Raw genomic sequence first — 13,053 nt, 5'->3', positions numbered from 1 at the left:
TTCTTAGTTCTTTTAATGCTAAAAAACAAAGTGAGATTTTCTAACGTTTTATCAACTACCTGGATTTCTTAGGAATAAGAATTATTCCTTAATTATACTCTTAAAGTAATAATATTAAGATCTAAACCATTTCTTACTTGGATATAACTGTGTTGTCTCTTTTTCTCTCGCTTTCTCCCTCATGTCCAGAGCACAGAATATGGATATTCAAAGATTATTAACTAAATTAAGCAGGAAAAGAGAAAACACTTGAAAGGTCAGGGTTCCTTTATAAGGCCTTCATTTAAAATTTCTGGTTAGAAGTAGTAAAAGAAACTATCAAATTTGGAACATGGTAAATATAATTGTATAATTTTTCAAATCCTCTCAAGAATCAGAAAAAATTTAAAGTAGATAAAACCATATCAAATTTGATATATAGGTCTGATGCTACCCAATATGTTAAAAGTCACAGTAATGGAACCTCCTTAAGTGTTTAAAATCTTACTACATTTAAAGTTGAAATTGAAGCATTTCAAAAAAACAATGCAGCATTCTTTAAAATTCTTACCACAATCATTTCTGAAGGCTCTAATACAAGACAATCACATCCTCTTTTTCCTCCAAACTGCTTACCAAAACTATAAAAACAAAAGAACAATTTCTTTAGCAAAGATTATAGATAAAATATATCAATATAGAAAAAATAAAAAAGAACCCCCTCCCCAAACCCTAAATGTTAAACCAAGAAATTATAATTCTATCATTTATGTTAATTAAGATTTTCTTAAAAACAACCCAAAATACCTTTCCTCTTATTTGCCCTGACAGAAATGATCAACACAATTCTTTGTGAAAAATCTTTTAAAAATATATGCTTTTAGTCTCTAAAATTATAAAAGATATTGCCTAGTCTCAAATTTTGAATTTGATATATAATGTTGAACTAGTGTAAAAACATCTAATAAAAAATGAAGCTACAACTATGGAATATTTTATGAAAATAAACTATTATATTTTGGAAGCGGTAATCAACAAAAGATAAAAAGAACTTAAAGGAAAAACATAAGGTCTTCATTTTAAAAGAGAAACAAAATGTTTTAAAAGGGGGTGGGGTAGGATACTCGCTAATTATATATTAGACAAAATTTTAACATACCTTATTTGCAAACCACACTTAAAGAAAATTATAAAAGCAATCTAAAATATTACATCAATGAAAATGAAGTACCATGGCCAATATCTAAAATACTACTATAAACTAATGAAATTGAAGAAACTTCACTAATCAAGCAAAATATAAAGTACCAAAAAGTAAACATAAGGAAATACAAGTCATTTAAAAAAACACTATGCAATTTTACAGACTGGAAAAAGTGAATGAATAAAATAAGTGACCTATTATCTACTTTTATGAGAAGGTTTAGTATTTTAAAAATGTCAATTCTTCACAAAGTATAATGTTACATACAAATATTAGTTCATAACAAGATCCTAAGGTGCCTTAGTGCAGAAGGCAGAATGTTAGTCTTTTAACAAAATTTTAATGTCTACAAATAATAAATTACTTCTGAAGATGAAAAAAAAATCACTTTTCTTTTTTCTTAAGCGGTACAACTATTTTCCCCCAAAACTCTTGACAGCATCTAATGCATAAAAAATTAAAGTAAATTTGTTTAAATTTCTTTCACTGAAGATAGAGTAACAGATACTAGATTTATTCTCTTAGCTAAAAAAGCAAGAAAATCAAAATACATAAACAGCACAGTTACAAGACACTGGAAAACAGGAAGGACAGGGCTGTGATCACTAAGAGAGAAAATAAAAAAACTAGGATAGCCCCCCCCCACACAGTATTCCATTTTACCACCTACAGGAAATCTCTAGGCCATTTAGGTACATACCCTAGATCAGAATTACAAGATTTCCTTCTCTATGTCTAGTATGTTCAAAAGTTTTATCATGAACAGGTTTTGGATTTTTTCAAATGTTTTGTTTTCTTTTTTTACTGCAACAATATGGTTTTTGTCCATTATTTTACTTATACACGATACTGTATTAGTTGATTTACAAATGTTTAAACCTTCTTGCATTCTCAAGATAACCCCAACTTACTCAGTTTCTAATACTTTATTAATATATACCTGGATTGAGTTTGCTGTTATCTTGTTAACAACTGCTGCATGTATGTTAATGAGTGATAAAAACGTGTGATTTGCTTTTCTTGTGATGTTTTTGTCTGTGTTAGTGTTCGGTTAATACTGGACTCAGAATAGGTTGTAAGTGCTCCTCTTTCTCCATTTTCCCAAAGAGTTTGCTCAGGATAAGTAGCAATGCTTTCTTAAATACTTGAAAAGACTTAATAGTAATGCCATCTGGGCCTAGCTTTTCTTTGTGGTAATAAATATCATTATCAATTTAATTTCTTTACTTTTTATAAATACATTCAACGTTTTTCAGTCTACTTATGGTAATGTATGTTTTTGTAAGATCCGCCCAATTTGTTATAAAGTGGCTCATAAAATTTTCAAATGCTTTTAATTTTTGTATTAATATCTCTTCTTTCATAACTGATTTTGGTTATGTGTTTCCCTCCTTTTTCCTTTCCTTTCCTTTCCTTTCCTTTCCTTTCCTTTCCTTTCCTTTCCTTTCCTTTCCTTTCCTTTCCTTTCCTTTCCTCTCCTTTTCCCCTCTCCTCTCCTCTCCTTTTCCCCTCTCCTCTCCTCTCCTTTTCCCCTCTCCTCTCCTCTCCTTTTCTCCTCTCCTCTCCTCTCCTTTTCTCCTCTCCTCTCCTTTTCTCCCCTCCTCTCCTCTCCTTTTCTCCTCTCCTCTCCTCTCCTTTCCTTTTTCCTTTCCTTTCCTTTCCTTTCCTTCCTGACACAGAAAGAGGCAGAGGGAAAGAATCAGGCTCCTTGCAGGGAACCTGATGTGGGACTTGATCCCCGGACTAAAGGATCATGCCGAGCCAAAGGCAGACACTCAACCTCTGAGGCACCCAGGTGTCCCTGTTTTCTCTTTTTTAAATGGTCAGTCTATCCCAAACATTATTAGTGTTGCTGACCTTTTATAAGAACAAATTTTTCATTTTTCTGATTATTTTCTATTGTTTCTCTGGTTTTTCTTTCATTGATTTCCACTGAAATTTCACTTCTATTTCAAATTTACTGTGCTATTCTTATTAATATGAAAACTCAAGGTGACTGAATTGAGACCATTCTTCTTTTCTCATGAAGGTGCTATAAAAACTTAGTGTTGTAAATTTCCCTCTAAATTCCCCTTTTAGGGGAACCTCCGTATTTGTTACATATTCATTTTCATTCATTTCAAAACATTTTCCAATTTCTGCTGTCAACTCTTCCTTGACCTATGGTCATTTACAAAAGTGTTGCTTAAATTTTCACATTTCTTCCTGGAACTGATTTATAATTTAATTCCAATATAATTCAGAGAATAAACCCTGAGTAATTTCAACCTTTTTAAATTTACTGAAACTTGTTTCACAGCCTAGAATATGCTCTATCCTGGAGAATCATCTATAAGCCAGAAAAAAAAAAATGTATAAGATCAAAGTGGTAGTAGTACTTCTTAAGCTATTTATCTTTACTAATTTTTCAATCTAGTGGTTCTGCCGATTATAGACAGTTTTGAAATCTCCAGCCATAAGAGTCCAATTTCTATTCATCTTTCCAATTCTGTCAGTTTTTACTTCTAGTATTTTAGGGTTCTATCATAGTTAAAACTGTTTTAGGTTCCTAATAGATTCATCCTTTTAGAACTATGAAAATTTACTCTTAGTCTCCAGTAACATTTTGGGTTTTATAGGAGATTTTGATTGATCAGGCTTCCCAATACACAGATACTTAAACACCAATTCTAAAGTTTATATGGACAGGCAAAAAGATCTAGAATAGCTAACACATCAAAGGACAAGAACTAAGTAAGAAGACTGACACTGACTTTAAAATGTACCACACAGGTTCAGGAAACAGGACACTGTGATGCTGGCTAAAAAATAAGCAAAGGTATCAATAAAACAGAACACAGAGCCCAGAATTAGAGTCCCATGAATATGTTCAACTGATTTTGACAAAGAAGCAAAAATAACACAATGCAGCAAAGACAGTTCTCTTCAACAAGTAGTGCTAGACAACTACATGTCAAAAAATGAATCTAGGACACCTGCATGACTCAGCAGTTGAGCACCTCCCTTTGGCCCAGAGCATGATCTGGAGTCCCGGGATTGAGTCCCCACATCGGGCTCCATGCATAGAGCCTGCTTTTCTCTCTGCCTGTGTCTCTGCCTCTCTCTGTGTCTCTCATGAATAAATACATAAAATCTTAAAAAAAAAAAAAAAAGAATCTAGATACAGATCTTATACCACATCTTCACCAAAATGAACTATATACCTAAATGTAAAACATAAAACCATTCGACTCCTAAAAAATACAGGGAAAATCTAAATGATTCTAGGAACGGCAGTGACCTTTTAGCTAAAACATCAAAGGCATGATACATGAAAGTGGTACGTTGAACTTCACTGCAATTGAAAACTCCTCTACAAAAGACAGTCAAGAGAATGAGAAGATAAGCCGCAGACCAAGAAACTATTTGCAAACAGTCCTTCTGAGAAAGGTTTGTTATCTAAGACAGAAAGACACAAAGAATTCTTAAAACTCAACAAGAAAACAATTAGAAAATGAGACCAAGACCTTAACAGCCCACAAAAGAAGATACACAGATGACAAGCACATGAAAAGCTCAACATCAGAAGTCATCAGGGAAATGCAAATTAAAGTAACGAGACATCATACACCCTATAGGAATGGCTAACATCCAGTACTGACAAGACCAAACGCTTAATATGGTTGTGGAATAAAAGAAACTCATTCATTGCTGTAGGGAAATGAAATGGCACACTTTGGTAGAGTTTGGCAATTTCTTACAAAACTAAAAATACTCTTATTATATGACCTAGTAATCATGTTACTTGGTATTTAACCAAAGGAGCTGAAAACGTTATGTCTACACTAACACATGCAAATGGATGTTCATATCAGCTATTCAAGAGTCAACGGTAAATTTTTACAACTAATAATAAGACAAACATAGAATCGAAAATAGACAAAAGCACTGAGCAGATAATTCAACAAAGTATAGGAATGCCTAATAAGCACACGGAGAGAGACACAAAGGGACCAGTCACTACTGAAATGCACATTAAAATAACACTGAGATGCTATTAAGCACACACTGAAACTGTAATAATCAAATACCATCAACAGCAAGTGATGGATAGACTACGGAGAAACTAGATCCATTATACAATGCTTGTCAGAATGTAAAACAGTATATCCTCTTTTAAACAATTTTGTCCTTTTCAAAAAGCTAAATATATGCTTGTTATACAACAGAACAATTCCACTATATTTGGATATCTACAAATGTAAACACATGGTCCATATAAAGACTTGTGAGCGAATCTTGTTAACGTCCTTACTTATAAAAACTCCAACAAAACTGGAACAATAATTTCTAATTTTTCAAAATTTTCATCTTTTGGTAAATGGCTAGACAAAATGTGGTATCTTTCTAGAATCCAGTACAATTTAATACTTAAAAAAAAAAACGAGTGTGTTACAACTGGCATGTGCCCAAACATGGATACATCTTAAAAACGTTACTCTGACAAAAGCCAAAAACCAAGACTACTTCTAAATAATGCAAAAAGTAGATAGTGACAGAAAGCAGATCATGTTAACTGCAAAAGAGCATGAGGGAATTTTTTCAGGCAATGAAAGTCATCTGTAACCATGATGCACCAATGTATACATTTACTATAAATTATTCAACTGTGAAGTTAAGATGGGTGAATTTTATGGTATGCAAATTATACTCCAATAAAAGCTATTTTAAGAAAACTGTCTAAGAAACAGAAGAAAATCTTTACAAACTTGGAGTAGGGAAAGATTTGTTGGAACATATAAGTACTACAAATAAAGGGAAAAAAGTCATCCTTAGAACTTTTTAACAATTAAAGAAGTCACTATTGAATTTGTCGAATTTTGTTCCAAATACGTTTTGGAACGTATTTTTTCAGGAAATTTTCAGGAACATCAGGAAACGTATTTGGAACAACAGATACAACAAATACAAACATATTTGGAACAAGTATCTATCTTATAGTGAATTTTTATGCATGATAAATAACTCATTTAATTCAAAAGAGAAAACTTCTAAAGGATTGAACCAACTTTTCACAAAGGAAGATTCATGAATGGTTAATAACTACATGCAAAAAAGCTGACAGCATTATCACAAAAATGTAAATTAACACCACAGTGAGGTCCATTTTATACAGATCCATTTTATACAGACCAGAATAGCTAAAATCAAAGACTAACCTAACCACATCAAGCACTGAAGAGGATATGGAGCAATGTGAATTCTACAAACTGGTGGTGGCATTATAAATGGCACAAAATTCGACAAAATATTTGGCAGTTCTTTTTAGAAGTTAAGCATGACTACCATGCAGCTCAGCCACTGAACTCTAGGTATTTACTGAAGAAAAACACAAGTCCATATAAAGACTTATACAGAAAAGATTGTAAGTACTTTATTTGTTAGAGAAAAAAATTAGAACCAACCTTAATTTCTTTCAAAAGTAGAATGTATAAACACACTGAACTATATACATACAATGGGATACTAATGAGCAATTTTACAAAATGAATCATCAGTATACACAGCAACATGAAGGCATCTCTAAAACATTATGCTAAGTGAAATATTTTAAAAAACAAAAACTGTACAACATATTGTTCCATTTATGTAAAATAGTAGTAAATGATATCTATATACCAGAAAGTACAACAGTGGTTGGCTGATGATGAGGATGCAATAAATTGTAGATAAAAACTGACAACTAGGTAAATGTCATCTACAAAAAATTTAGATCTATGAATATACTTGGTGAAAAAGTGAATGCTTCTACCTTCCCATCCCAAAATCCCCTTCTAGACAGAACAATAAAGGATGTCTGCTCTCAGTACTTCTCTTCAACACTGTCATTTCTTCCCAGGGGAGTAAAGCAGAAAAGGGGAGGAGGGTATGTTTTAATTAGAAAAAAAGAAAACCATCAAATCAGTAGACAACAGATAGAAAATCCTAAAGAATCTGTAAGACAGCTATTAGAATTAACATGTGAAGTTGGTAAGGTTACAAGATATAAAATCAACACATACAACACCTTAATACTGAAGACTACAGAAGACCACTGAGAGAATATTACACAAAATTGTTGACCTAAATAAACTGAGTGACGTACCTTGTTCACGGTCTGTAAGAATCAACCATTAAGATATCAATACTACTCAAAATGGTGTACAGATTTCAGTGCATTTCCAATCAAAATCCCAGGCTTTTCTCTTTTTGTAAATAATAAACTGATTCTAAAATTCGTCTGAAATTGTAAAGAACTTATAATAACCCAAACAATTTGACAAAGCCAGGAGGACTCATACATTTTGTGATTTATCATAAAGCTAAAGTCATCAGGATAATGTAAGCAGTGGTACTACACAGAAAAATACATCAATAGAAAAAAAGAAAAAGAAATCAATGAAATAAATTAAATAGTTGGGAAATATACCCAAATGGTCAATACAACTTCAACAAAGATGCAAAGGTAATTCAGAGAAAGGATAGTTTTGTCAACAAATGGTGCTAGAGCAATTGAATATCCACAGGTAAAAAGATGAAATTAGATCCACATACCATGCTGTGTAAGAAAACCAGCTAGCTACAAATAGATCACAGACCTAAATATATCATAGCAAAATCTGAAACTATACAGGTTCTGGAAGAAATTATAGAAAAAATTATTTGTGACATTGGGTTAACCAAAGATTTCCTACATACAACAAAAGCACAGTCCTTAAAGAAAAAAACCTGATAAACTGAACTTCATCAAAATCAAGTTCTTCTGTTCTCTGAAAAGCAATTAATAGATGGAAAACAATCCACAGACTGGAAAATATTTGTCAGGTATACATCTGTTGAAGGAACTGTGTAGAGCATGAAGAACTTCTGGAATTAAAAAATAAGAAATCATACAACTTTACCATCCTGCCCAAATGGGCACATGATTCAGAGACACTTCATAAAAGCCACGTTACTGACAGGTAACTATAATGAAAAGATGCTCACCATCACTAATATTTAGTGAAATGCAAATTTAAACTATAATCAGCTACTATCACATACCCATGAGAGTATGGAACTTAAAAAGATTGACCTTGAGGATGCCAGGTGGATCAGTCAGTTCGGTTAAGAATCAGATTCTTGATTTCAGCTTAGGTCATCATCTCACAGTCAGGGGATCAAACTCGGGAGACTGCCTCCTCACTCACCAGGGAGTCTGCCTCAGATTCTCTCTCTCCCTCTACCTCTGCCCTTCCCTACCCCACCTCCCCCTCATATGCTCTTTCTCTCTCTCAAAAAAAAAAAAAAAAAAAAAGACTGACCTTACCAAGTGTTTGTGAGGATGTGAGGAGACGTAGTGGAACAACTAGTATTCTCATATACTGCTGGTGGGAATGTAAAATGACAACTTTGGGAAACAGCATGGCACTTAAAAGGTTAAATATTCCTCTGCCACATAACCAAGCTATTCCAAAACAAATATACATATATACTTACATATCCAAAATAAAGTATGTGTCCACATGAAGACTTATAATCCATTCTCTTCCCATGTATTTACTCAGAAGATATGAAACTATATGTCCATCTAAAGACTTGTACACAAATGCTGATAGCATCACAAGTTAAAAATAATCAAAAACAGGAAATAACCCAAACGTCCATCAGTAGGTAAATTGCAAACAAAGAATGGTATATCCATACAAAAGAATACCGCAATAAAAAGCAATGAAACATATGAAATATGAATGGATCAGGATAATGTGATGCAAAAAGAAATCCTGCCATTTCATGGATGAAGATGGATGAACATTGAGGGCATTATGTTGAATGAAATAAACCATACACAGAAAGACAAATACTATATGGTATCACATGCAGAGTCCCAAAACCTTTTTTTTAAAACCTGATTAAAACATAGAAACATTGACTAAAATGGCGTTTGCCAGGTACTCAGGGGAAAGGAAATTACAGTGATTAAGGTTAAGGGGAACCAATTTTCAGATGCAACAAGAGTAAGTTCTGGTGATCTAATGTACAGGATAGTGTCTTAAAAAAAAAAAAGAAATGAAATATTGATACATTCTACAATAGGGATAAACCTTAGTAATTTTAACACGAATTTAACAAGTGTGAGAAGCCAGCCAAGAAAAGACTATATATTTTGTGCTTCACCTTAAATAAAATTTTAGAAAATGTCATCTACAGCGATGCTCCCCCCGCAAAAAAAAATTAATCCCTGGGGACCAATGGAGGGAACAAGGATGGATGAAGGAGAATGTTTACAAAAGGGCATGAGCAATTTTTGGGGGGTGATGGATGGATATGTTCATTACCTTTATTAGAGCAATGGTTTTACAGGTATATACCCACACCAAAATTTATCAAACTGTGTATTTTAAGTAAGTGCAGTGTGCTCTACATCAATTATACCTTAATAAAGTTACTTTTAAAATAATTAAGAATGGGGGGATCCCTGGGTGGCGCAGCGGTTTAGCGCCTGCCTTTGGCCCAGGGTGCGATCCTGGAGACCTGGGATCGAGTCCCACGTCGGGCTCCCGGTGCATGGAGCCTGCTTCTCCCTCTGCCTGTGTCTCTGCCTCTCTCTCTCTCTGTGTGACTATCATAAATAAATAAAAATTAAAAAAAATAAAATAAAATAAAAAATAAAATAAAATAATTAAGAATGTGAAAATGCAAGCCAAAAATGAGACACAGTATGTGCAAAACCTGTCACTTTGTATCATGGAATGTATTAAAGATTCCCACAAAAAAAAAAAAAAATCAAGACAAACAGCTCAACTTTAAAACAGGCAAAAAAAATTTTACAGATACTTCGTGAAAGAATATGGAAATAGCAACGAATAAACACAAGAAAAAGCACTCAATTTCATTAAGCAGGAAAATTAAAATGAAAACCACTTCACAGTGACAAGAATAGCTAAACTAAAAGACGATAATCACATGTTGGTGACTGTGTAGGAAGAGAAACAGAACTTTTAGATGTTGCTTGTGGGAGTTTAAAATGGTACAACGCTGTGGAATGCAGTTTAGTAGTTTCTTGTAAATAGTTTCTCTATTAAACTTCAAGACACACTATAAAGCTACTGTAATTACAACAGTGTGGTATTCAAGCAGGGACAAACAAAATCTAACCGAACAGATTAGGAGCCCAGAAATAAGCACAATATGTGGATATTTGTTTTTTTAAAAAAATGTGGGACTGAATGAGAATGAGAAAAGGATATATAGGAAACCATATGGAAAACTGAGTGTGATAGTGTTGCAGTCAGCAATATAGGAATACAGGTACATCCTGTGAACCAACAATTCTCTGCTACATAAATGCATGCCCATGTGCATCTGATGTACAAGAATGTTCACAGATGCTTTACTTCTAAGAGCCCTCCACTACATAAACAATGTAATACTAATATATAAGAATTTATTAACTCTAACTACATGGATGAATTTCTTTTTTTTTTTAAACCTTTTTTTTAAAATTTTTTATTTATGATAGTCACAGAGAGAGAGAGAGAGAGGCAGAGACACATGCAGAGGGAGAAGCAGGCTCCATGTACTGGGAGCCCGACGTGGGATTCGATCCCGGGTCTCCAGGATCGCGCCCTGGGCCAAGGCAGGCGCTAAACCGCTGCGCCACCCAGGGATCCCTACATGGATGAATTTCATGAATAGTGGGCCAAAGAAGCTATACACAAAAGAACAGTGTATGATTACACTCATATCAAGTTAAAAAGTAAAAAAAAAACAAATTATAGTGTTAAGGTGTGCATACAGTCCAGCTAAAAGTCTACAGATATTAAAGGCTAATTAAATTTTTTTAAATGTTATTTTTGGTGGGAATGGGGGAAAGTAGAAAAGCTGATTTGAGAAAAAACCGTAGGCTGCCTCCATAGTACTGACAATGTCCAACTTCTTGATCTGGGTAGCAATCACAGAACTTTTCCATCTACAGTAACCTCACTGATTTGCACATTTAGGTCATCTGCACTGTTGCCATTTGTTTCAAAATAAAAGAGTTCAAACCAAGGAACAATGTTCCTCTTTTGGTCAAAAATACAGGAAAAAAATTTTTCACATATGTATTAAAAAAAAAAATCACACAAAGACCTTAATAAAAGTGGTTAGCTATCTATGCAAATGGGTTAAATGGTGGGGATGACAATAAAAGTGGGAATGGTAATATTTAAAGCACCATTTGTAATACCATTTTGACTTTTGGATGATACAAATTTACTTGTCAAAAAATTATTTTAAAAAGTACATCTTCAAAAAAAAAAAAAAAAAAAAAAGTACATCTTCAGGGCAGCCCGGTGGCTCAGCTGTTTAGCTCTGCCTTCGGCCCAGGGCGTGATCCTGGAGACCGGGGATTGAGTTCCACGTTGAGCTCCCGGCATAGAGCCGGCTTCTCCCTCTGCCTGTCGTTTTTTCTCTCTCTCTCATGAATAAATAAATTTTTTTTAAAAAAAGTACATCTTCAGAAAAAGAACAATGCTATTTACAGGGCTATTTAAAGATGATAACCTTACCAACCCCAAGACTAGCAGAGTGCCCGACACATGTAGGCACTATATGTTTGCTAGACCAATTAATACCTCAGTACTAGAGATATTCTAATTTCAATGTCTGTTTCCTTCTTCTTTGCCAAGCTAATCCTGCTTATCTGTAGAATCCATTTTCACAACTGACTCTCCAAGTTTTCTTTACATGTCAAACAACCGTGTGGCCCTTTCTAAACAAAGCAGTCATCCCAAAGTAAATCAGTCTTTTTTGTCTTGATGCTACTGTCTTGTAAAATGATAATCAATACTTATTTGCTCCATAAATGAATATTTGAATGAATAAATGAAACACTGTTATATTTTATTTGAAAATCACACACAATAAAGTCCTTGGTTTGTTGAGCTATAATCAGATTTTATTGTGGCAACAAAAAGTGAAGTCAATACCAGAAAAAAACTAAATTCTTTCAGAAGACATTGAAATTTCAGATTTCACTAATTACTTATCTACCTATAGTAAAATGCAAAAAAACTTTTATTGATTTAAATTACATATAAGGAGCACTTAAGTGGCTCAGTCAGTTAAGTGTTTGCCTTCAGTTCAGGTCATGATCCCAGCGTCCTGGAATCAAGCCCTGCAGCAGACTCCCTGGTCAGTGAAGAGCCTGCTTCTCCCTCTCCCTCTTCTGCTCCCCCTGCTTATGCTGTCAAATAAATAAACAAAATCTTTAAAATAAATAAACAAACTCAAATGGCCTGCTCTCCGTGAAGTTTCCTGGAGTTTCATACTTTGAGGGTGTGACAAGATATCCCCTCCAAGGGGACATACAAGTTCCTGCATTTTATGCCATCTACCACAAAGAGAGAGGCACAATGCTTGGTTAGTTTTTTTTGTATTCTAGAGGTAACATACATTTAAGTGTGCTACTTTGACTCATATTCAAAATCACCCACAAGGGCTAGCAAATCCAAAATGGAGTATAAGCCACTGTGCCATCTGGGTCTTATGAACCAGCATATCCAATGGTACCCCCGTGTCTGCTACAAATACAGATGCTCTGTAGAGCATCTCCCAAGCACTAATATGAGAATGACAGTGATGTCTATAATTTCTCTTACATTTATGCCATCTTCTGCAAATATTTATCATACTTTTGAGAAACAAGTTATGCCTTGCGACTGAGCCTTCATAGATGCTGAATGCCAAACTACAGGACACCAGGCGACAATACCGCGTGAACTCCCTATTATGAACTGCTGTAATTAGCCACAACTGTTGAGCAGGGGCAGTAGCAATTATCAAATAAATATGGTATGTAAGAGACTGAGTTTACCCAGGAGCAAACA

The 13,053-nt window shown here is 34.0% G+C and overlaps 1 protein-coding gene across 25 annotated transcripts in view; it reads right to left on the bottom strand.

Annotated features, from left to right (window-relative positions):
* Positions 1-13,053, bottom strand: part of RAPGEF6 (Rap guanine nucleotide exchange factor 6) — a 185,436-nt gene that overhangs the window by 138,531 nt on the left and 33,852 nt on the right. For 18 of the 25 annotated variants that reach the window (XM_025994964.2, XM_072731802.1, XM_025994963.2 and 15 more), the window contains one exon: positions 551-620. The exons of the other annotated variants lie outside the window; for them this stretch is intronic. In XM_025994964.2, the coding sequence (XP_025850749.2) occupies positions 551-620 (70 nt within the window). The remainder of the gene's footprint in view (positions 1-550; positions 621-13,053) is intronic. 25 annotated transcript variants of the gene reach the window in all.

Source organism: Vulpes vulpes, chromosome 12, assembly GCF_048418805.1.
Source record: "Vulpes vulpes isolate BD-2025 chromosome 12, VulVul3, whole genome shotgun sequence".
Taxonomy (NCBI): Eukaryota; Metazoa; Chordata; class Mammalia; order Carnivora; family Canidae; genus Vulpes; species Vulpes vulpes.
Note: the sequence above shows the minus strand (reverse complement) of the source record. Positions and strands in the feature narration are given on the sequence as shown.